General features: G+C 41.6%; 1 protein-coding gene across 1 annotated transcript; it reads left to right on the forward strand.

Moving 5' to 3' along the window:
- The first annotated feature begins 13214 nt into the window (after positions 1 to 13214).
- On the forward strand, positions 13215 to 25477 carry CHAMP1 (chromosome alignment maintaining phosphoprotein 1). The gene is made up of 3 exons (XM_045566725.1): positions 13215 to 13339; positions 17954 to 18076; positions 21939 to 25477. Exon 3 carries the CDS (start codon positions 21992 to 21994, stop codon positions 24434 to 24436), a length of 2445 nt encoding a protein of 814 aa, XP_045422681.1. The 5' UTR covers positions 13215 to 13339; positions 17954 to 18076; positions 21939 to 21991; the 3' UTR covers positions 24437 to 25477.
- Positions 25478 to 25931: the final 454 nt, after the last annotated feature.

Here is a 25931-nt window from a genome sequence, read left to right on the forward strand (position 1 = left end):
CCACTTATAACCTGTAAGCCCCCCCCCAAGGTGTCTCACCTTTTGAGGCCAAACCAGTGTACACCTTCCATGTACTGATTTATGATACTACCTGCAATTCTTAGCTCCCTAAAATGTGTAAAACCAAACTACCTGGACCACATTGGGACCACTTGCTCAGGACTTCCTGGCTGTGGCTCCTGGGCCATGCGCATGCATATTTGGCTCAGAATAAACCTCCTTAAATTATTTTACAGAGCGTGTGTTTTTCAGTAATAATACTATTTTTAACCATTCTCTCTAACAGTTGTCTTTTTTCTTAACATCTAGTTTACATTGAAATGCAATATGGTGGGTGTCCTCTTGCTATAATAACTTTCCTCAGGACCCTTGCTGACCTTCTCTTTTACAAGTGACCAATTTTTAAAACTTTTAGTAAAAACAAAAAGAACCACAACACTATATCATTCATTCTCTCTACTTACGTTACTTTTTCCTCTTGAGAGATAAATTAGCCAGTTCCTTAGGTCATATGTAAAAAATCATTTTATTGTCATCATATGAAGTTAAGATTCTCTAAATCATCGCCTTTCTCTTTGAAATTCTGTGTAATATTTGCCAGTATAAAAATATTTTAAGGTCTTGCCTTTTGGAATTTTTTGCAGGATTTTGACAGCTGCCTGATGTCATCCAAATCAACAGGAGATCTGCATGATTATATTGTCAGGCATTTGAACTAACAAATCAAATTTTCCCTGACACAGATTCAAATAATAATCCAATACTTCTTTACCAAACATTTTCTGCATCTGCACTAAATATGGGGGGAGGGGCTAGGTAATGCAAAAGAAAATGAAAGTCTCAGGGGCCACCCCCCCAAACACACACACACTCCTTAGGCAAAGGGAAGGGAAGGCCTCGGGCAGCTGTGAGGGGCTGGCCGACCCCACGACTCCTTCTCAGGGGAAGTCCTTGCCAGCCCCCGTGAACAAGGACGTGCACCTTGTACTTGGTCTGCAAAAACCAAAGTCTGCTGGATTCCACACTGATAATGAGTTACACGTTTATCTTCCCAGGCGCAGGACAGAGACAGGACAGGATCATCCTCCCACCCACCCAGGGACACCTGGGTCACTGATGCTTCCTCCACTCCCTTCTCTTCTCACGTTCGCCTTGTCACAGGTGAAGTGTGGGTTTTCCTGGGTCTCACAGGAATGTAACCATTGTGCCTCACGAGCCACCCTGCCTTTTTGTCCTGTCTGCCCTGTCCCCTCACACACTGAAGCCCCCAAATTCCCTTTGGAAAACAGCCACAGAGTTGTCTGTGGTTTGTGTTTTTCCGAGGTGTGTCGTCGGCTTTGACTCGATGGAGAACTTCGCCTCAGTCACGTATTTTAGGGTGTGAGTTATGACAGACAAATGTACCCCGTCCGCTCTCAAAAAACCCACTGGGTTTTAAAAGCACATACACCCATGCTTCTTCACAAAGGGTGCACCTGTCTTTAAAATAAAGCCATGTTCCCACTGAAAAGTTAGTGATCATCCAGAAATCCTAGATTGCAGGATGTTCTCTGCATTTTCCCTGGCAAATGCTCTTGGCAGAAATGGTGGTTGTCACCATCTTTGACAGTCATCTGTCCACTGTCACTGAATACTCTTCTCTAGGCACTGAGCAGAACAGACCCGTCCCTAATGTCACAGGGCTCACACCTCCTTCCACATCGAAGGAACCGAAACCCCCAGCAGGTCATGGTCCCTGAGCTCTTTCCTACAAGTCAGGAATTCCTAACCCAAAATCCATGTCGGGTGTTGTTGGTATTGTTGTTCTTGTGGTCATTCAAGGTTTCCTAAATTAGCATTCACAATATTATAAATAAGTTGAAGAAAATTAGAAATATTTTATCCCAAAATATGTTTCTTTGGCCTAATTTGACATGACTGCCGGGGGTCTTGCAGACAGAAGTAACGCTGCAAACTGTCTTGTGGGGGAATTTACAGCCTTAGGGCATCTGCGTTAATACAGCCAGCTCCATCTTTTCCTAGGAAAGATTAACTGAGACTCTGGCTCCTTTAAAGTTCCGAAAAGAAACATTTACCATCTATTCTTTCTTAGGGCTGCTACCTGTGAGGTTCATTGAGGTAACAAGACCACCTTGGAGCCAGTCCAGCCTCTTCCTCTCCCCCTCCCAAAACCTGTTTTTCTGCGTTGATGTCTCCATGCTTTAAAAACGTCTGTGTTTCATCGGGGAATTGAATCTTCATTCTGAGGGGTTCCCATGTGCACATGTTAAAATAAATCTGTGTCTTTTCCCTTCTTCTAATCAATCTGCCTTACATCAGTGAGTTTTCAGCAAACATAGGGAGGCGAGAGTCCTACAGGGCGTATCACACGTTTTTCTATGGAATGGTCTATGTTACTTTTCATCAGAGATGGAAAGGAATAATTGTTAAAAAGTTAAAACTTTTACACGTCATGCAGTCGGTAATCCAGCACTAAATTGTTTTTGTAGTCTCTCGCCAGCCATAAACTTAACACGCAACAATTCACTATCATAGGCAGAAACTACTGCCTGAAATAAATAATAGATACTTAAAATGTATTCTCCCGCCACTGCAGAGCGGTGGCGTCACTGTTGCCTTGGAAACCAGGGGCTCCTTCTTTCTCCTGCAGAACCTCCCCCCCCCCCAGCCTGCCTGACTGGGGACAAAAGCCGGTCTCAGTGGGTCCAGTGAGCTCTCTCCTGCTGTGTCATCAAAGAGGCACGAGGGGATTTGCCTTAGAGTGGAGCCAACAGCGTGGACGAGGCTGCGGAGACAGACATAGGTGATCAAAGCAAGTATTAAAATAGTTGATAAGTAAACATAGAAAGTAAAATAGTTAGAAATACATCTCCTTGAATTAAAACAGCAGTATATTGACAACTGTTAAAGCTGATAAGAGTCCATTATTGTTACCCTCTCTCCTTCTGTGGATGTTTAAAATTTTTAGTAATACAGTGTTAAAAAGAAAATTCAGCTCAGATAGATGCGGATTTTTTAAATTGGTTTATCAATGGATGAATACTTTTACTAATAGAATAAGACAGTTCCATTCTAGTTTTCATTTTTATTGACATAATTGGAACAGTGGAGTTTTGTTATATTAACAGGACTTAATTCTCCAAATTTCTTTGAAGTTACATGCCAAAATGTTCATAGTTATCTATAATCAAAATTACTTCTAGTGGCCTACTATCTGATAGCTTTTTCAGTTTTATTGAGGGCAAATAATTGGAAACCACCTGAACTTCCTTAAATTTTGTGATTTGTTGTTCAATCACTAGAGTCATCTAGTTTTCTCAGTTTTTAAAAAATAAAAAGGTTTCCCAGGACTTATCAGCTAACTACAAGAAGTATCTAACTAACTAACATATCGGCTAACTACTTGGAGGGAAATTGTTTAATCTGATACTCAGAAAGCCTTGGGGAAAAAAATCAAAGCAGTAATTTCAGCACATCTTTGCCAGTACAATATTTTTATGGAGTGTTTAAATATATGTTTGTCAAAGCCGTAGACTGCAGGTTTAATTCATCCTATTTCTGGAAAATAGTCACCATGTAATCTTTACCAGTTAGTCATCATCACACCAATCAGTCAAATCAGGCTTATTTTCTCAGAAAAGTATAACTTCATTTTTCAGATAAATATAAAATATATGTTTCAATATGAGGACTTACTTGTTTAAAAAATTAGGGACACACTCTTGTAAGATATTACTAAATGCAGTAAAGTCAAGATTAAAATTATGTAGAGCAACTAGTCTCTTATTACCTAATTTAAAACAATGCAATGTAACATTTAGCTAAACATTAATCACTGATGAAGCAACAGTGTGGCAGTGTGGGGGTTGCATCTCTTAGCGAGTATGTGTGCACGGGGCTTTTGGGAATAATGAAATAAGATCTACTTAAAAACGCAAATAATTTTTACATCATGACCAAATATTTTGTATGTATTTAATAAAATATTAAGTGAGCCCCACTGCCCGGGCACCCCTCCTTCTCCCTCCAAAACTGGGGCTTGTCAAAGATCCTCAGGCTATGATTTGGCATCCAGCTCCTTTTCCTAAGGTGGAGGGTATCTGCCTGGCCCCAGAGCCCTGACCCCCGTGGTTGAGACCAAATCCCTCCTGCACAGCCCCCGAGAGGGTTGACCCCTGCTCTGTTCCTCAGGGCAACCCGGAGTCCTCCGTCAGCATCACCAACCCGTCCTGAGGATGCCAGCCCAGATGCCAGTCCTCCTGCCCTCTCTACCTCAGCACCAGTCCCTGGATGTCCCAGTCAGGTCGGCCTGTGCAGGTGACTCAGATGGCCATCTCCTCGGGAAAGCAAGTCCACTTTTTTCCATTCAGCCCTGCCTGCCACTCGCTGTCTCCGTTCCAACAGCACCCGCAGAGGCCTCTGCCTGCCAAGGCCAATCTCACTCGCTGGCAACGCGGCCCCCGTCAGCCGACTGGCGGCGGTCGGAGCACAGCAGCAAGTCTGTTTCCATATAGATGGGCTTCCTCGGTTTGTTGGCTGAGCCAGCACAGCCGATAGCCTGTGAGAAAAAGGACAGAGATGGCTCCTTTGTCCTCACAATTCACTTAGAGGATGCTAACCAGATTTTGGTAAGTTTCTAATAGAGCAGTTAAATAACTATATTGAGAGCCAAAAGGTAATGAAGTTTCATCTCCTAATTCTTATATAAGTCGGGGCTGGTGGGTGGAATTCAGAGCCAACACCCCTGAGCTCTGCTCATGCCCTGGCACTTAGTACCCATGCAGACGTGGACAGACGCTCTCGGTTTTAGCCTGGAGATAACGTCTCAGAGGATTATTTTAGTGAGACGCGTTAACAGCACTGGCTAACGTGTTGTTATAAGCCTGGAGTCTTCAGATTGGCACACGAGGGCACAAGAACGTCTTCCAGGGACATACTCATCATATACCCTTATTGACATTAAATGCACTGGGAAAGGCTTGATAACCATGTTGAAAATATTAATGGACTTATTTTTATATTTCATTCTTATTTAATTAATCCTGTTAAAAAATTGTCCAGAACTAGGAAATAAGCCAAAAAAGTGATTGCATGGCTTCCTGTGTCATGTCTGACAGGCTAAAGATTATTTAGTGTTCGACCAATTATTTCTTATTGATTAGGGAACCACACACTGTGAAGTCACATATTAATTTATAGATTTTTGTCCAGTAGAGAGAGAAAAGATAGCCTCGGAGGTTACCATTTCATTGCCCTGTAGGATGTTAACACTTTTGTATCTAACTAGCCATCTGATTCCACATCCCTTCTATTGACTATACATGCTCAATTTTATGAATGCTCGGAACTAGCTTTATCTTCCTCTGGATTCTGCCATTAATAAGGTAAATAAGTCTCTGATAGGTATTCACTTTATATTTGTGTGAGAATCATGTTTTTAACTTTTGAAAACTATACTTTGACATTCCCTGAAGCCCAACACCAAAGCTCAATACACACACACACACCCCCACACACACACGAGGAATAGCATTTTGTCATACGTCTCATAAATAACATTTTAGTTAACATTATTTTGCATTGTTATAAATTAAGTAGAGATAGAATAGGTTTTTTTTAATTGTTGTTTTTTGTTTTTTTTTTAAATGAGACAGTCTCACTCTGTCACCCGGGCTAAAGTGCCGTGGCGTCAGCCTAGCTCACAGCAACCTCAAGCACCTGGGCTCAAGTGATCCTTCTGCCTCAGCCTCCCGAGTAGCTGGGACTACAGGCATGCGCCACCATGCCCGGCTAATTTGTTCTATATATATTTTTAGTTGCCCATATAATTTCTTTCTATTTTTAGTAGAGACGGGGTCTCGCTCTTGCTCAGGCTGGTCTCGAACTCCTGAGCTCAAACGATCCGCCCGCCTCGGCCTCCCAGAGTGCTAGGATTACAGGCGTGAGCCCCCGCACCCGGCCTAGAATAGTTTTTTATTACTAATAAAGTGGATTAGTTAATTATATTAGATCTATATTATAATCTGAACTTTTATTGTTTTTACAGGAAGAATTTCCTGATTTATTTCTCAGTCATTCAAATTATATTAATATTTCTTGAAATGTGCATTAGTGCAGTAATTTCAGTAGAAAAATTGTCTGGCTTTTTCTGCAGAAATCCAGCTGGTTTTGGCTGCTTCCTTTGACAGTGTGAGCCTGTGTAGGTCTGAGCATGCGCACATGCCCAGCATCCTTGTTCCCCACAGACGTGGCAAGGGACAGAGCCGGAGGCCATCGCAGGCTGAGACTGGGCCCCTTCCCAAAGTCTGTCAGGCTGCAGTTGCAGTTCACCTGCCTCCACCCATTCCCCGATCCAAGTTTGGCCCCTGAGATCTAGTGTAGATTCAGAAAACATCCAGATAAGCTATTGAGAAGTATGTATTCAATACAATCTTAAAAATGTTTGAAAGCCTAGTTTGAGAGCCTAGTTTTAGTACAGTATTTCATGAGCGTTATTTCTGCTTTCTGTGGTTGCTTTCAAGTTTAGGCCAATATACTGAGAGACTTTCAAAAGACCACGATTTCAATAATTTGGAGTTTATTGCATTATTCATCTTGAATTATTTAATATTCTATAACTACAATGGATTTGTTTATATAATTTCAATTCAAAATAGTGGCAGAGGGTGCTTGGTGTGTTGTTATTTTGTTGTTTCTTCTTCGCAGAAGAAGCATCAATGAAAAATCCCCAGAGTTACTGCCCCATGACAGTCTAGACTGTGGCTTCCAAGAGTTGCCCTATGTTAATGGTTTGTTCACAGTTTAGTTGGGACAGGGCTTTGGGATAATGAACTCACTCTGACACTTTAGAAAAAAAAACTAGAGGAGCCATTCAAATGTGGTCCTGCAGCCACAGTGAACCCTGTTTCATGTCTCATGCCCTCAGAAGTTCTTGATCTCTAAAACCTTAAAGTTCAGAGAAAAGTAAAATAGTGTCGTGTTTTTACATTTAACATTTACAGCTTACAAAGTGTTTTTTTTTTGTTGTTTTTTTTTTAACAGATGGCGTCTCACTGTGTTGCACAGGTTGGACTGGAACTCCTGGGCTCAAGCAATCAGTCCTCCCACCCTACCCTCCCAAGTAGTTGGGATGACAGGTGAGCCACCACATCCAGCAACAAAGTGTTAGTATTTGCATTTTAAAAATCTTTAATTATGTTGATAGGTTTTTTTTTTAAAAAGCTATTAAATCGGCCGGGCGCGACGCCTGTAATCCTAGCACTCTGGGAGGCCGAGGCAGGTGGATTGTTTGAGCTCAGGAGTTCAAGACCAGCCTGAGCAAGAGTGAGACCCCATCTCTACTAAAAATAGAAAGAGGCCGGGCGTGGTGGCTCACGCCTGTAATCCTAGCCCTCTGGGAGGCCGAGGCGGGTGGATCGCTCTAAGTCAGGAGTTCGAGACCAGCCTGAGCGAGACCCCATCTCTACTAAAAATAGAAATAAATTATCTGGACAACTAAAAATATCTATAGAAAAAATTAGCCGGGCATGGTGGCGCATGCCTGTAGTCCCGGCTACTTGGGAGGCTGAGGCAGGAGGATCGCTTATGCCCAGGAGTTTGAGGTTGCTGTGAGCTAGGCTGACGCCACGGCACTCACTCTAGCCCGGGCAACAAAGTGAGACTCTGTCTCAAAAAAAAAAAAAAAAAAAGCTATTAAATCAAATTTAATGAATCACTTTTGCTGCAAAAACAAAAATGAGTAAATAACCTAAAATATCTACTTTTAATATTGAATCCTAGAAAACAGAATTACTTCAGAAATTAAAGAATGCAGGATCCTAAATTTGTCATGAAAGGGAAGATAGAACAAGAATAGTAGAAAACAGACTGGAAATGCCTGCACTGAGTTTGAGAAGATGCTGTTTGCTCACCCAGGTGAACCTGCTCAGATGGAGTGGAGTAGGATCATAGGGTAAAGGTCTGTTTGTTCTATGGTAACAGGGTCTAGCTGGCATTCTGGGGTACACAGAATCTGAAAGATGGACTCTCCTCCTTGTGCGGCACCACCTCAGTGCCAGGCACTTAGGACCTAATGTGTCTCTTCACTTCAATAAAAGAGAGAAAGAAATTGAAGAGAAGGAGGATTCTGGGAAGATAGCAAAGTAGAAATATGTCTGATGTAAATATTTTAGAACTCTGGAGTCTATTGAAGTCTTCTAACTTCCAGAGTAAGGCTTGAATGGTAAATTGTGGTTAATTACAGTCAATTCCAACTTTTATCTCAGCAATGGCTGCCCATCCTCTGCCACTAGTTCCGTGGCAGGCAATATGCACGTGTACCTGGAGCAGCTTGCACGTGGCTTACAGGGTGGGCAAAAGGACACAGTCTATAAATATCAGGGATCTGTGCTCTGATTGCTGATTGTGCTTCTGATCAGAGAGGTGCAGGGAGCCACTGTGTCGGCCCTTGTTGCAAGCTCCTCCCCTTCCAGCTGAAGTGACATCCAGGGGATTTTTAAAGGGCTGGCCCTCCCTTTCCCCCCTTTCATTGTTCTTTTCCCCCTTTTTTGGAGCCATATCTGAAGACTTGGAAATTAAAAAACAACTGGATATATAGAGAAAATCAGAAAGTGACCGTGCATGCTCAAGTGTAAAGGCACAGGCTCAGAAAAGACCTGAGAAGACCTTAAGTTTATACCCCAGGCTGATCCCCGGCACAGAGACAGCCTATAAGAATCCAAAAACAAAACCCAAAATCACCACAACTGGATAAGGGGGGGGATCTGATTCCAGAGTTATCACATTATTATATTCAAATGATCACTTTTCAACAAAAAAATCACAAGGTTGGCTGGGCACGGTGGCTCACGCCTGTGATCCTAGCGCTCTGGGAGGCCAAGGTGGGAGGATCGCTCAAGGTCAGGAGTTCAAGACCAGCCTGAGCAAGAGCAAGACCCTGTTTCTACTAAAAAAAAAATAGAAATAGAAAGAAATTACCTGGACAACTGAAAATATATAGAAAAAATTAGCCAGGCATGGTGGTGCATGCCTGTAGCCCCAGCTACTTGGGAGGCTGAGGCAGTAGGATTGCTTCAGCCCAGGAGTTTGAGGTTGCTGTGAGCTAGGCTGACACCACGGCACTCTAGCCCGGGCAACAGAGTGAGACTCTGCCTCAAAAAACAAACAAACAAACAAACAAAAAAACCCAGAAACTTTCCCTGAAAAAAATCTGATGGCAGATGAACTCAACAAAGACTTTATAATAACTGTCTTAAATATACTTCAAAAACTAAAAGGAGATGTGGAGAATGCCAAGAAAATGATGTATGAGCAAAATAGCAATATCATTACAGAGATAGAAAACCTAAAAAGACACCCAAGAGAAATTCTGGAGTTGAAAATTACAATGACTGAAATGAAAAATTCAGTAGAGGGATTCAAAGGCAAATTTGAACAGGCAGAAGAAAGAGTCAGTGCGCTTGAAGATGGAACAGTTGAAATTATTGTCTCTGAGGAACAGAAAGAAAGAAAGGAAAAAAGTGGACAGAGCCTGAGGGACCTATGGGATACCATCAAGTGGATCAACATAAGCTCTGTGGGAGTGCCAGAAGGAGAGTAGAGAGCAAAAGGGATAGAGAGAATATTTGAAAAAATAATGGCTGAACACTTCCCACATTTGATGTAAGATTTGAATGTAAGCAAACAAGAACCTCAAAGAACTTCAAGTAATATGAAGTCAAAGAGACCCACACCGAAACATAATCAAGCTTTCCAAAGCCAGAGACAAAATCCTGAAGGCAGCAAAAGTGACTTATCGCTTACAAGGGATCCTTAATGAGATTATCTTTGGATTTCTCATCAGAAACTTTAGAGGCCAAAAAAAGCAATAGCCCAATTTGTTCAAAATGCTAAAAGAAAAAAATCCTGTCAACTTAGAATCCTATATCTAGCAAAACTGTCTCTCAAAAATGAGGAAGAAATTAAGACATTTACAGATTCAAAAAAAAAAAGCTGGGAGAGTTCATTATCACTAGACCTGCCCTGCAAGAAATGCTTAAGGGAGTCCTGCAGGGTGAAATGAAAGGACACTGGACAGTATCTTCAAGCCAAATGAAGAAATAAAGATCTCTGTAAAGGTAAATGAAGAGGCAGTTATAAAATTATAAAACCTAGTAGTATTATAACTACAAGTTGTAGCTCCACTTTTTGTTTTCTATATAAGAGGCTAATGCATTTCAAAGAGTTATTATTAATAGTTTGTGTTTTGGGGCACAGAATATATAAATATGTAATTTTATAAAATCAACAACCAAAAGGGGTGGGAATTGAGCTTTAAATGAGCAAAGTTTTTGTATGCTACTGAAATTAAGGTGGTATGAATTCAAACTAGAATGTTATAACTTTCGAATATTAAACATAATCCCCATTGGTAACCACAAAGAAAATAGCTATAGGATATATACAAAAAAACATGAGAAAGCAATTTAAACATTTCACTACAAAAAATCTACTAAACTCTTTTTTTTTTTGCAAGAAATGAGGGACAACAAAGCTATATGGCATATAGAAAACAAATAGCAAAGTGACAGAAGTCCCTCCTTATCAATAATTACTTTAAACATAAGTGGATTAAACATTCCAATTAAAATACAAAGACTGGCAGATGGGTAAAGCATGATGCAACTATATACTGTCCACAAGAGATTCACTGTAGATCCAAAGACACAAATAGATTGAAAGTGAAAGGACGGAAAAAGATATTCCATGAAAACAGTAACCAAAAGAGAGCAGGGGTGGCTATATGAATATCAGACGAAATAGACTTTAAATGAAAAAAGGTTACAGAAGACAAAGAAGAACATTATATATTAATAAAAGATTCAAGGCAGTAATAATATATAATAATTATAAACATTTACAAACCTAATGGAAGACCGTAAACATATATGAAACAAAAAATCACAGAATTAAAGGGAGAAACAGACACTATTGAAGGGGAATATTGTCTCAATTATGAATAGAACCAGCAGACAGAAGGTAAGGAAATAGATTAATAATAATAATAAACCAACTAGATCTAACAGACATAGGACACTCTACCCAACAATAACAGCATACACATTCTTCTCAAGTGCACATGGAACATTTTCCTGGATAGATATGTTACATCACAAGTCTCAGTAGATTTAAAAAGCTAAATATCATACAAGGTCTCATCTCAGACCATGATGGGATGAAGTTAGAAATCAACAACAAAAGCAAAACTGGAAAATTCACAAATTTGTGGAAATTAAACAACATACTCAGAAACAACAAATTGATCAGCAAAGAAATGACAAGGAAAATTAGAAAATACTAAGAGACGAATGAAAATGAAAACACAAAGTACCAAAATTTATGGGATGCAGCAAAAGTAGTGCTAAAGAGGAAGTTTATAGCTGTAAATGTTACTGAGCCCAAAAGGAGTCTTGCCTAGATCTGCTTGCTTACTGAACAGAAAGTCAATTGCTGAGACAATGAGGATTGCTGAGAAAGGAAGAAAGAAATTTTTAATACAAAAGATGTCAGTTGAGAGAATGGGGAAGCAGCCCGTAAATTCATCTCCCTGACTACCAGAGAATGTGGGCTTTTTAACAAGGGGTTACATGCACTGGGGCAGGTTGCTTTGAAATTACTGAGGGGTTATGTGCATTGGGGCAGGTTGGTGAGGGACGGTGAGTCTTGGTGTCAGGAAGAAAACCACTGCAAGCCCAGGGGCCCTGGGAATCTCACCTCCTTTGCTTTGCAGAAATTCCACCATTTCTGGGAAACAACTAAAAAAGGTCAAGTAGTTAGTCAAAAATTACAAAGTTCTGGTCATCAAGCCCTACTAACCTGAGAATCTAAAACATGAGAGGAAGAGGATTATAAAAAACACATAGAAGTCACTGAAATTTGTTCATAGGGCTGGTTACATAAATACATTAAAAAAACAGGAAAATCTCAAATCAACAACCTAACTTTACAACTTAAGGAACTGGAAAAGAAGAACAAACTAAGCCCAAAGTTAGCAGAAGGAAGGAAATAATAAAGATTAAAGCCAAGATAAATGAAATAGAGAATAGTAGAACAACAGAGAAAATCAGTAAAACCAAAAGTTGGTTCTTTGAAAATATCAAGAAAGTTGACAAACCTTTTTAGCTAGATGGGCTAACAACAAAAAAAAAAAAAAAAAAAAGAGAAGACTCAAATTACTAAATCAGAAATGAACGTGAGGATATTATATCCATTTCTACAGAAATAAAAATTATAAGAGAGCACTATGAACAACTAGGACTAACTAGGAGCTAACTGTGAACTAAAAAATTGTTACCTAGATGAAATGGACAAATTCCTAGAAACACAAAACCTACTAAGATTAACTCACAAAGAAATAGGACACTTATAACTAGTAAGACTAGTTATAGACTTATAACTAGTAAGCAGATTAAATCAATAACCAAAAATCTCCAAAGAAAAGCCTTGCCTGATGCCTTTACTGGTAAATGCTACGAAACATTTAAAGAAGAACTAATACCAATGTTTCTCAAAATTTTCCAAAAAATTAAAGAGAAGAATCACGTTGTACTCATTTTTTTTTTAAAAAATGAAAGAGGAAGGAACACATCCTAATTCATTCTATGTGGCCGGGGTTACCCTGACACCACGGCCAGGCGAAGATCTTACGTTCAGGTCTCTGATCTGCTTTGAGTAGATTTTTGCTTATGGTGTTAACTAAGGGTCCAAAGTCATTCTTTGGCCGCGGTATCAGGGTAATACTAGCCACAAAGAACGTATGGGGCAGAGCTCCACCTTTTTTGTTCTTCTAATAAATTCATTCTTTTAACAACAAAACTAAGAGAGAGCAGCCAGGAGGCCGCAGGCCAGCACGAGCACCGCCCACCCCGCGCCGGCCAGCCCGGCGGACGCTTTCCGGGGCTCGCTGCGCAGGCGCGCGGTGGCGGCGGAGGCGGGGCGGGCGCGCACCGAACCCCCGAGGCGGGGCAGGCGCGCAGTACTTCCGGCCCGAGGCGGGGCGGGCGCGCAGTACTTCCGGCCCGAGCCGCTCGTCGCTCCTGCGCACCCTCGGCGCAGCCGCGCTGTGCGACCAGCGATCTGATTGGTCCGCGCGGGAGGGCGCGCGGCGCCAAACTCCCTTCCCGTCAGCCCCCCCGTCTGTCGCGCGGGCGCGCGCACGTTCGCGTGTCCGGATCCCGGCTGCTGCGTCCCGTCGCCATTCGGCAGGCCGCCGCGTCGCAGGGCTCCGCGGACCCGCCCGCGACCCCGAGCCGGGCCTTGCCCGCCGTCCTTCGCCCGCCTTGACGCCGTCGCGGCCGGGACGGTGAGGAGCAGGAGGGGCCGGGGAGGGGCGTGGTCGGGGCCGCAGACCACGGGCCGGTGTCGGCCGCCGACCCGGCCGGGCTTGGCTGGCCCCGGGGGGGAGGCCGTGGGTTCGAGGACACGGGGGCCCGCGCCGGCCGCTGCCGTCCCACCCGCCCGGCGGAAGGACCAGCGCCCGGAGGCCGGGCGGCAGCGGCGCGGGAGGGCCCCTTTGTGCTGGGCGAGTCGCGGGGTTAATACAGGGTTAATATCTACACTATTTAAGGAAGTGCAACTCAGCAACAAAAAGCAACCCAATTAAAAAATGGGCAAAGGATTTGAATAGATTCTTCTCTAAAGAAGGTACACAAACGGCCAGTAAGTGCGTGAAAAGATGCTGAGCATCACTAGCCATGAGGAAAATGCAAATGAAAACCACCGTGAGCTACCACCTGACACCTATTAGGGTGGCTGTTAACCGAGAAAAATTGGAAATAGTGTCGGGGACGCGGAGAAATTCGAACTGTGGTGCATGGCTAGTGGGAAGGTCGAGTGGTGCAGCAGCTGTGGAACACAGCTCAGTGGGTCCCCACTGCCACTCGTATACCCCGGGGACTGAAAGCCAAGGTCAGGTACTTGTTCACAAATGTCCACAGCAGCGTTATTCACCATTCAAATATCTGACAAGAGATGAATGGAAGACAAGTTGTGGCACATACATACAATGGAATATTATTCGTCCTTGAAAAGGAATGAAATTCTTATACATGCCACAACATAGATGAACCTTGAAAACGTTGTATTAAGTGAAATAAGACACAAAAGGACAAATACTGAATGATCTCACTCAGACACAGACAGTAGACTAGAGATTACCAGCTGGTGGCAGAGTGGAATGGGTAAAGAGTTTCTGTTTGTGGTGATGAAAAGTTCTAGAACTTGGTAGTGGTAATGGTTACATGACATTTTTAATGTACTTACAATGTCACTAAATTGTGCTTTTAAAAATGGCTAAGTGGACTAGCCTGAGCAAGACCCCGTCTTTTTATAGAGACCGTATCTCTATAAAAAAATAGAAAAAAAATTAGCCAAGTTGGGGAGGCCAAGGCAGGAGGATCGCTTGAGCTTAGGAGTTTGAGGTTGCAGTGAGCTATGATGAGGCCACTGCATTCTAGCCTGGGTGACAAAGTGAGACTCTTTGCCTCAGAAAAAAACAGAATATGGAAAGGCAAAACCACCGTAAAGAATTAGTAGTGGTTGTGAGGAGCTTGGGGAAATTTTGGGGCAGTGAAATTATTCTTTACCACACTGTAATGGTGGATACGTGACATACATTGTGAAAACCCAGAAAACTACAGCCTGAAGAATGACTCCTCATGTAAACTATGGAGTTAATAATAATAAATGAATATCAGTTCATCATTTGTAACAGATATCTCACATTAATGCAAGATGTTAATATAGGCTGAGTATAGTTTATCTGAAATGCTTTGGACCAAAAGTATCTTGGATTTCGAATTTTTTTTCAGATTATGAAATATGTGTATTATAGTTACTGGTTGAGCATCCCTAATCTGAAAAACCAAAATGCTCCAGTGAAAGTCATATCAGCACTGGAAAAGTTTCAGATTTTGGAGCATTTCGGATTTTGGATTTTTGGGTTAGGGATGCTCAATCTGTAATAGGAGAAACTCTTGGAGAGGGTGAAGGAGATATATAGGAATTCTTGTATACTGTCTGTTCAATTTTTCTTTAAAACTAATCAAAAATGAGTGTACTTTTAGAAAATCAGCTAAAGTGAAAAACAATGCTAGTGTGTATATAGACTAATAGAACCCATTTAGCTTTAAACATGCTCTGTGTATTGAATTTTAATCTAAAAATCTGTACATCAAATGTATTTTAAAAGACAATCAATAATGTTAGACTTCAAGAAACAAAATTGAATGGGAAATGGAAAATAGGTGTGATTAACCATGTAACATAGCGTTTGAGTTGGAGCATACTGGGAGATGGGTTGGCAGAGCACCAGTGGTCAGAACTTAAATTTTTTAGAGAAAACATGCAGTCTGTGGAAGCAAAAAGTAGAATGAGAAATTTTTATTAATCTGAACAATTTAGAGTTACTTTTATAGTTAGGGTAGGAGCTCTGAAATTTCGAAAAAAAGTTTGCTAGAATCTTAGAACCTGAAAGGTATCTCAGCTGTCTAGGTTCTGCGTAGAAGCTGAAATCTGGAACTCAATTCTGTAACATCCCTGTAGATGATGCAGCTACTGTGGGAAAGAGAGCACTGTATTACACCAGAGACCCAGAATCAGGAAAGTGTGGTCTTCTGTTGCTTCCTCCAACTTCGTTGTTGTTGTGTTCTTTGACAGGTCAGGTCTTTCCCTCTGCATCAGTTTTTCAGTTGTAAAGTGAAGATGTTTGATTCAAATCCTCTGAGGATCCTTCTAGTCCTATACTGATTATCAGCTTCTAATCGTGGCTTGTTCCTACCTGACGAAGTGTCTCGTTCAAGTTCACGGTGGAGCAGGTTATAAAACTGTGTGGAGCTGAAATCAGTTTTGCTGCTGGCTTCTGCTTGTTGCTTCTTGGACAGCTTCCATATAATCCTTAATTCTTCCCCTTGTGAAGTTAAATGTATTCATAAATGGCATGTTTTTAAAGGCTGCCTGCCGCTGTGCTTGCTTGCTTTTGTATATTCTCTGGTTGGTTAGGGACTCTCATCTTAAAAGTGTCCTTCTTGCCCAGAGCTGGAATAGTGATCACTGGGTTACTCTGCCCAGTGCGGAGTATGTGATCCAGTTCTCTGCAGTCCTGTGTTTATCCTGGTAGTGTGTGGGTTCTAAATGTTTCAGTTTCACTTGTTGATTTCAAGTTACTGTACAGGCTTTTAAAGATCTCACTAAATTCCACTGTATTAGTTTAGTCATATTTAGAAAGAACCTGGGCAGATAGGCAGAACTTTTTCTGTCATTAGAAGCTGATCATTTGCTTGATCTTTGACAGACTATTTAATGTCAAGCTTGAGTTTCTTCAACTATAATTTGAAGTTTTAAAGTAGATCGTCCTTGAGGTCTTCTCATGCCCCCAAATCCTATGACTCTGAGAGAGGTGGTAGCTCATGTTCTCTGGTTTTAAAATCCTGTGAATCTAAGGTTGAGTCTGCAGTCTTCATGAGAGAATGTTAGAATTGATGGATACTCTCTGAGCACATACTGTGCCAGGGATGTGCAAGGGTTACAGGGGTGAAGAAATGGATGGTCTCTCCTCTCTGAAAGCACACAGCCTGTTGTGGAGTCAGGCTGTGGTGCCAGAGGGACGACTGCTAAACCAGAAGTGTGTACACAGCTGGGGGTCCAAGGGAGAACGGGAGGGAGCAGGGAATTGACCAGTACAGTTGACCCTTGAACAACACAAGTTTGAACTATGCGGGTTCACCCAAGGGTGGAAAATACATTATTCACAGGACTTGAGACCTGCATCTACGGAGGCTGATGCTGTGTATTCAGATTCCACAGGACAGACCGTGGGACTTGAGTATGCCCAGACTTTGGTGTCCTTGGGTGGTCCTGGAGCCAACCCTGCATATACCCAAGGACGACTGTACTTAAAAAGATGTCCTGCCTGAAGGATGGAATTTGCCTGGTGGCTGCGTGGTGAGACAGGTAGCACAAAGGAGAGAAAATACCTTGTGCAAAGACCCAGAAGCTTGAAGAATCTGGGAATTACATGTGGGTCAGTATTTTGAGAACGCAGTCTGGTTGTGGGCCAGACTGTAAGAGCTTTATATGCCATTTTCTAATTTATGCTGTATGTATTTTGAGGAATTGTGAGCAGGAAGTCGAATTAGGCGTTTACATTTGGAAGATGACATTGGCAGCAGTGTGACAAAGGGGTTGGAAGAGGGGAAATCGGCAAGGAGATCAGATGTCAGAACTGAAGCCGTGACAAGGTGTAGGGAATAGAGGGAGGGGTAGGTAAGTATGCTGAAGCTTATCGGAAGTGTATTGTGAGCTGTTGTCTGGCTTGTGCATGCCCAGTTTATCCATTCTGCTCTTGTCAGCAAACTTACCCAGGCCATGGTGCTTCTCTGTGACATGCATGCAGGCAGAGAAGAGGCCAGAGCAGTCGCTGTAGCGGATCTCTTCATTCCTCCTCAGTGTCAGGACACCACCATCCCCTTCCTCCCACAGTCCTTTTTTTTGCACCTTGGTCCTGTTGATTGTGTCATTTCTTTGGCCATTGCATGTTAATTTGCTACTCTGCTGTGTAACATTGATCATTGACAGAAGTCAGCTGTTGTTAAAGTCGGTAGTCACACCAGTAGTCTTCGCAGTGCTCCTCAGAGAAGTAAAAATGTAGGTTAGTGTACCGAGACTGTGTGAGCTGGGATTGGTTACGTACGTGGGCGTGATTCTATGTGGATTATTAAAGGGAAGTTAGACAGGGATGGTATCAGGAACGGTATCTGTTGCAGTCTTTGGTGTCATTTCATTGAAGTAGCGTCCAGGCTTTCACTGGACCCTCTCACTGTTGGAGGGTGGGATGGTGAGAGAAACACACAGAATTCTATTGTAGGGCACAAATGATCAGAGGTGCAGTTTTGTGTATCTTCCCTTTGTTTTTTTTCAGGTTCAACTTCTCATCTTTGTTGTTCTTCGTATGCTGTAGGCTGTTTTCTGTGCCTTAGTCAAAAAGCCATGTAGACTGCCTGCCCTTTGAAGACGTCTTCTAAGGTGTCTAGTAAGACAACTGGTAAGTCTAGTAGGGAAAGCATGTTCTTTGTTTCTTCCCCACTTTAAAAGCATCAGTCCTGGACTTACAAAGTGTTACTCTACTAGCATTTCTTTGCATGTACTTTTTTTTTTTTTTTCGAGACAGAGTCTCGCTCTGTTGCCCGGGCTAGAGTGCCGTGGCGTCAGCCTAGCTCACAGCAACCTCAAACTCCTGGGCTCGAGCGATCCTCCTGCCTCAGCCTCCCGAGTAGCTGGGACTACAGGCATGTGCCACCATGCCCGGCTAATTTTTTTCTATATAGTTTTAGTTGTCCATCTAATTTCTTTCTACTTTTTTTTAGTAGAGATGGGGTCTCGCTCTTGCTCAGGCTGGTCTCAAACTCCTAAGCTCAAACCATCCGCCCCCCCTTGGCCTCCCAGAGTGCTGGGATTACAGGCGTGAGTCACCATGCTGGGCCTGTTTGCATGTACTTTTTGTTTGCTTTTAATATTTCTCATTTTCTGATGCTTAGGAGAATATGATGAGAACATTTTTGAAATTGCCTGGAGTTCTTGAAGAAAAACTCTCTGTAAAAGCATACATGCCTATATATAGTAACATCAATGTGTGCTAGATATGCATATTTGTGAGAGATTTGGGATATGAGAAGTAAATTCTGTAGCATTCTTTTTAGATTTTTTTTTTTTTTTTAAGTATGAGATTGGCCTGAAGAATTGGTGGTAGGTAGAGGACAGTGGGAGGGGTAGGGAATGATACATACCCCGAATGCCTGAGCTCTTAATCTCTGTTCTAATGCCTATCCAATATATAACGGTGCCTGTTTAGTATGAGCTTGGCCATTTATTGCCACCTGTGGCCTGATGGGCTTATTGAGACACATTTTCCATTTTCCTTTAAAGTCTTCTAGTGTTATTGAATATTGGGCTCTGAGGTGGATGGTTAATCCATTATTTCTGCATGTATTCTTCATTATGTTTGTAAGTGAAAGATTGTTTTTAGAGATTTTTCTTCAGTACTAAAATACTTATTTTTCTTTTGGGGCCTTCCAGCCCCAAAAACAGTATTTTAAAAGACAGGATAACTACTGGGTAACTCAGGAGTTAATACTTTCTGAAGAAAAAGCATTTGTTTATTCAACTGTCCATCACCTTTTTAAGCTTTAGAGCAAAAAAGGGGGGGATGGGGCAAATGATATAACACTTATACAGGTGATAGGAGACAATATCGTCAGTAACAACATCTTTAAAAACAAGTTGGCAAAATTAGAAATGTTATTAAATTTTTTTAATTAATGTTTTTGTAATTAATAAAGGGAGATCGTTTAAGTGTATTTCTGATCTATGCTATTCTTTGAGGAAATATCGTTACTTAAGTTATTACTGTTAGCACAGAGCACATTGCATGCTCTCAGAAGTGGTTGGTACTTTAGGTAAATGGAGTGTAATTTAATGAGAATTTGCGATCCACTTGGTGAGTAAATTCAATATGCATATTAGTTACCGAATCTGTTTTAGCATTTGTTGGATCTCAGGCTGAGAATAGCATGCCTGAAATGTGAGATGGAAGAGGGGGAAGTTGGTAGGAAATAGAAATGGAAATGTTGAAGAATAGGGGAGAGTCCAGAGTAGAGTCCATGTGTGTGAAATTCAGTAAGTGCTAAAGAGAACATTTCACAGCCATGAAGAAAAGGGTTGTGTAGTCAGTGTTGTTGAGACAACTGATTTGGGGTGGAATAAATAAGCTGGATTCCTACCTTACTCTTACCACATGGATTAAAGGTACAAATGTTAAAAAAAGAATGAAATTATCGGCCGGGCACGGTGGCTCACACCTGTAATCCTAGCCCTCTGGGAGGCCAGAGCGGGTGGATCGCTCGAGGTCAGGAGTTCGAGACCAGCCGGAGCAAGAGTGAGACCTCTACTAAAAATAGAAAGAAATTATCTGGCCAACTTAAAATATATATAGAAAAAATTAGCTGGGCATGGTGGCACATGCCTGTAGTCCCAGCTACTCGGGAGGCTGAGGCAGTAGGATCGGTTAAGCCCAGGAGTTTGCGGTTGCTGTGAGCTAGGCTGACGCCACAGCACTCACTCTAGCCCGGGCAACAGAGCGAGACTCTGTCTCAAAAAAAAAAAAAAAGAATGAATTATCAAAATCAGGAAAAACTGCTAAGTGATCAAAAAAATAATGAAGTAGGAAAGCATGATTTAAAACCCGGAGTCATAAGGGAAAACAGTTTTAAGGTTTTAATTTTTATGTAAACCAATTGAATGTGGTTTAAAACAAAAAACACACTCCCGCCAAAAGGAGCTACCATAAACAAAGTTGAGACAAACGATAAAGTGGGAAAATATTTTCAATAAAAGGGCTGATTTGTTTTATATACAAAGACTGTTTACAAATCATTAATAAAAATGGATAAAGAAAATGAACCAGCACTTCATGGGAAAAGAGGCAGATGGCTAATAAGGGAAAGTATTCAGTCTTTCTCATTAAAGAAAAGCATATTAAAACAATAGTGAGATATAGTGTCTTTCACCCAGGTAGTAGCAAGCATTAGGAGTTTAGTTATGCTCGGTGTTGGCGAGGGAGTTAGGGAATTATCCCTTATGTTTATACTGTTAGTGTGCAGTAGTACTACAGCTTCTTGAGAATTTGGTAAAATGTGTCTGTGTTAAATGCAGCGGCCTTTGAGCCAGGTAGTCCACTCCTAGGAGTTTTCCCTGCAGAAATACCCTCACCGGCAAAGATGGGTATAAGGAAATGTAGTGCTTACTCCTTATGTAAAAATGTCCCAGGTAAATTTTTAAATGAAAGCAAGTTGCCAAGTAATATGTTTAATATCCCACTTGTGTGAAGTGTGTGTGTGGGTTTGTATATGCCTAGAACATTTCTTCAGTGACAGATAATTACAGTGGCTACCCCTGGGGACTGATACTATGTGAGTATCTGGTACTGTGTGAATGAGTGTGTTTTTAACTATGAGCTTCTGTTACTTTTACCATAAGAAGACTGGCTTAAAATTTTAAAAATCATCTTTTCTGGCAACTAAGTTCCAGCTTCAAGAGTGTCCTCTCTGAATTGCCCTTTGCTAGGTCTGTTCTTTCACATCATCCAGGATCTATGCTGGAGTATCTTACTCAGAGAGGCCTTTCCTGATAGCTTCTCTGTGTGGCTCTTCATACTCTTGCCTCTGCAGCCCATACAAACACCACATCGCAGGGCATTGCTTTAAACCTGAGTGCTTAGAACAGACAGGACATAAAACTATTTATTAAATGAATGGATAAAATAGTTTCTATTGGAATGGATAAAACATTACTAAATATATTGGCATAAAGTCAAGCCAGCATCATGTTAAGAAAAAAGCCATCTTTTCAGAGCTGGATTTAGTTTACTAAGCAGTTTCTCAGAAGTGTTTAAAGTTTCTTGCTCTGCCTTCTATAGCTGAGATTTAATTTTGATATTTACTCATCTTTGTGTGCTGATGACTTGTGGATTCAGGGTTTGAGAGTCAAAGTATAAAGCACGTACGAGAGATGATTCTAGAATCAGCCTTGAGCCACCAGTAGCCCTATAACCTGGACCAGAGAAGTTGCTTCAGTTCTCTGGACCTCAGTTCCTTCATCTGCAAATGAAAATAATACTCGAATCATAGTACCAAGAAGATTAAACAAGATGATATATATAAAACTCTTAGCAGTGCACCTGGGACTCAGTTAAAAATTAGTTCCATGTTGTCGTTCTCTTCACAACCTTTATAAATAAGAGACATTTTCTAATAAGACACACCATTCTAGACTTAAAAGTTGCAGAATAGAGTGACAGCATTTTATGAAAAATTGTTTAATGAAAATAATTTATTTCTACTTCATTGCAGCAATATTGAAAGTTTTAAAGACTATAAGCGTGTGTGTTGTAGTAGAAGGAAGAATGGACGTATTCCAGGAACTTCGTAAACCATCAGCACGTCTGGAGTGTGACCACTGTGGTTTCAGAGGCACAGATTATGAAAATGTGCAGATTCACATGGGCACCATCCACCCAGAATTCTGTGATGAAATGGATGCTGGTGGGTTAGGTAAAATGATATTTTACCAGAAAAGTGCAAAGTTATTTCACTGCCATAAATGCTTCTTCACCAGCAAGATGTACTCTAATGTATATTACCACATCACGTCCAAACATTCATCCACAGACAAATGGAATGATAAACCAAAACATCAGTTGAACAAAGAAACAGATCCTGTGAAAAGCCCTCCTTTTCCTGAACACCAGAAAATGCCCTCTCATTCAGCGGAACTCCTGAAACCCGTACCTGCCCTTTCCATAGAAACACAGAAACTTGGCCCAGTTTTGTCTCCAGAATCACCAAAACCTACTCCTCTTAGTCCCCTGGAGCCTCAGAAACCTGGCCCTGTTGTTTCTCCCGAGCTACAGACACCTTCTCTTCCTTCTCCTGAGCCTTCAAAACCTGCCCCTGTTTCTTCTCCTGAACTTCCGAAACCAGTCCCTGTTTCTGAATTGCAGAAGGCTGTCCCTGTTCCTTCTCCAGAATCACAGAAACTTGCCCCTGTATCTCCTGAGCCAGTAAAAGCTACTCTTGTTAATCCCAAATCCCAGAAACACTCTCATTTTCCAGAAACATTGGGGCCACCTTCAGCCTCATCTCCAGAGTCACCAGTTCTAGCTGCTTCTCCTGAACCTTGGGGGCCATCCCTAACCGCATCTCCAGAATCTCGAAAGTCAGCCCAGACTACCTCCCCTGAGCCAAGGAAGCCATCTCCATCAGAGTCTCCTGAACCTTGGAAGCCATTCCCTGCTGTGTCCCCAGAGCCCAGGAGACCAGCCCCAGCTGTGTCACCAGGTTCTTGGAAGCCAGGACCACCTGGGTCCCCTCGGCCTTGGAAGTCCAGTCCTGCAGCAGCATCAGGACCTTGGAAGCCAGCTAAACCGGCTCCATCGGTATCTCCTGGGCCTTGGAAACCAATTCCTTCTATATCCCCTGGACCTTGGAAACCCACTCCATCTGTGTCCCCTGCATCCTGGAAGTCTTCGTCAGTCTCACCTGGCTCCTGGAAATCTCCTCCTGCATCTCCTGAGTCTTGGAAGTCTGGCCCACCAGAACTGCGAAAGACAGCACCCACGTTGTCACCTGAACATTGGAAGGCAGTTCCCCCAGTGTCTCCTGAGCTTCGCAAACCAGGCCCACCACTGTCCCCAGAGATCCGTAGTCCAGCAGGCTCTCCAGAGCTCAGGAAGCCCTCAGGGTCACCAGACCTTTGGAAGCTTTCTCCTGATCAGCGGAAAACTTCTCCTGCTTCACTTGATTTTCCTGAGTCCCAGAAAAGTTCCCGTGGTGGTTCTCCAGATCTCTGGAAGTCTTCCTTTTTTATTGAACCTCAGAAACCTACTGTCTTCCCTGAGACCCGAAAACCAGGTCCTTCTGGGCTGTCAGAGTCCCCCAAAGCGGCCTCGGATATCTGGAAGCCGGTTCTTTCTATCGATACTGAACCTAGAAAACCTGCTTTGTTTCCTGAGCCTACCAAAACAGCCCCGCCTGCTTCTCCTGAACCACGAAAACGTGCTCTTTTTCCAGAGCCCCGGAAGCACGCCCTTTTCCCTGAACTTCCCAAATCTGCCATGTTCTCAGAATCTCAGAAGGCAGTTGAGCTTGGTGATGAACTACAAATAGACACTGTAGATGATCAAAAGTGTGATATTTTGGTTCAGGAAGAGCTAGGTACACCTAAGAAACTCTTAGAAGACACTTTATTTCCTTCCTCAAAGAAGCTCAAGAAAGACAACCCAGAGAACTCAGATGCTGAGCTTAGTAGTAGTGAGTATATAAAAACAGATTTGGATGCAGTAGATATTAAAGGCCAAGAATCGAGCAGTGATCAAGAGCAAGTTGATGTCGAATCCATTGATTTTAGCAAAGAGAACAAAGTGGACGTGACTAGTCCAGAGCAGTTCAAAAATGTACTACAATTTACTGAAGAAAAAGAAGCCTTTATCTCTGAAGAGGAGATTGCAAAATACATGAAGCGTGGGAAAGGAAAGTATTATTGCAAAATTTGTTGCTGTCGTGCTATGAAAAAAGGTGCTGTTTTGCATCATTTGGTTAATAAGCATAATGTTCATAGCCCTTACAAATGCACAATCTGTGGAAAGGCTTTTCTTTTGGAATCTCTCCTTAAAAATCATGTAGCAGCCCATGGGCAAAGTTTACTTAAATGTCCACGTTGTAATTTTGAATCAAATTTCCCAAGGGGCTTTAAGAAACATTTAACTCATTGTCAAAGCCGGCATAACGAAGAGGCAAATAAAAAGCTAATGGAAGCTCTTGAACCACCACTGGAGGAGCAGCAAATTTGATTTTTAAACACAGTGTGAATATTTGCTATACAAAGTTGTTTGTTGAAACTATTCTTAGAAAGTATAGCTTATTAAATAGCTTAGTTGGGTCAGTAGATGTTGATGTGTATGATGTACTGTGTTTGTTTTAGTTGTGTTACAAAGAATGAGCATTTGGTTATTTTTCATGGTCTTTGTTTATGTGGCTATCTTGTAAATCAGTAAATTTCTACTGTATATTCCAGATGGATAAAACTTTTTTTAAGTATATTTGAAAAATAATATGAAGGGGTAGGCATTCCATTTAATAATGAAGAGCAAGTTGTACTAAACATGTCCAGTTGAAATATCCATGTGTGTGAAACTAATTACAGATAATAGAAATTATTAGTTGGAATGAATAAGAATTAGGCATGAAAAATAAATTTGAGAAAAATTTTGTTCCCTTCCTTTAAATGTATTTTTAAATCATAAGAATTATTTTCTATTTGATCATGTAAAATTAGTTTATAAATCTTAAACAGTTTTAGGTGTTTATTAGCTGTTATGTCATGGAAAGTTGGAGTCTCAGGGTTGCTGATTTTTGCTGAGGAAAATTGAGTAAGTCTTTAAAATACTTTGGTTTGCAGCCTTCTCCTATGGGAGACTAAGGGAAGATGAGTGTGATTTTAGTTAGGTCTTTCTTGTCGTTTGTTGTTTTCAATGGAGTCTTCCATTCTGTATCTTACTTTAAGATCTGGCTGGCCATTCATTTCCCTGCCAGCTCACACTAGTAGATGATCCTTAATTGCCAAATGTGTTAAAGCTTGTTTGTCCTACTCCTGGGGCCTTACATGTCACCTGTTGGGGCTTTAGACCAGGGTGATGAGTAGGAACTGAAAGTCTTCCAGATTCACAGTAGAAAATTTTATAGTTATTTCTGTTTGAGAAATATTATTAATTTTATGTTTTTCACAGTTGTTATTGTAAATATCTTGTTCCTGTTTATGGATTATTTTATTCTAAAATATTTTGTCAAATGTGTATCAATCAAATTAAAAACAGACTTTCATGTCAGCAGCACCTTCCTGTGTGTTTCCTTTTGTGTAATTTTTGTTATACAATATCTAAATTGCATTATTATTTCCTATTTCCACTTATTTTCAACATACTAGTTTTTATAGCTGGAACAGCATTTTCTCTGAGTTCTGTGGTGATGTTAGGGAAATGTGGTATACCAGGCACTCCAAGTGGAAAATCTCACCCATGCACATTAGCATGTTAAAAAAGGTGGTTTAATCCCAGCAGTTGAGATCATGCCTGTCTCTTTTTTTTTTTTTTTTTTTTTTGAGACAGAGTCTCACCTTGTTGCCTGGGCTAGAGTGAGTACTGTGGCGTCAGCCCAGCTCACAGCAACCTCAAACTCCTGGGCTCAAGCGATCCTACTGCCTCAGCCTCCCGAGTACCTGGGACTACAGGCATGTGTCACCATGCCTGGCTAATTTTTTCTATATATATTTTTAGTTGTCCATATAAT

Source organism: Lemur catta, chromosome 13 (genome assembly GCF_020740605.2).
Source record: "Lemur catta isolate mLemCat1 chromosome 13, mLemCat1.pri, whole genome shotgun sequence".
NCBI lineage: Eukaryota > Metazoa > Chordata > Mammalia > Primates > Lemuridae > Lemur > Lemur catta.

Excerpts from the sequence above, each read along its gene's own strand:
- CHAMP1 (XM_045566725.1), top strand. The coding sequence starts at position 21,992 with ATGGACGTATTCCAGGAACTTCGTAAACCATCAGCACGTCTGGAGTGT.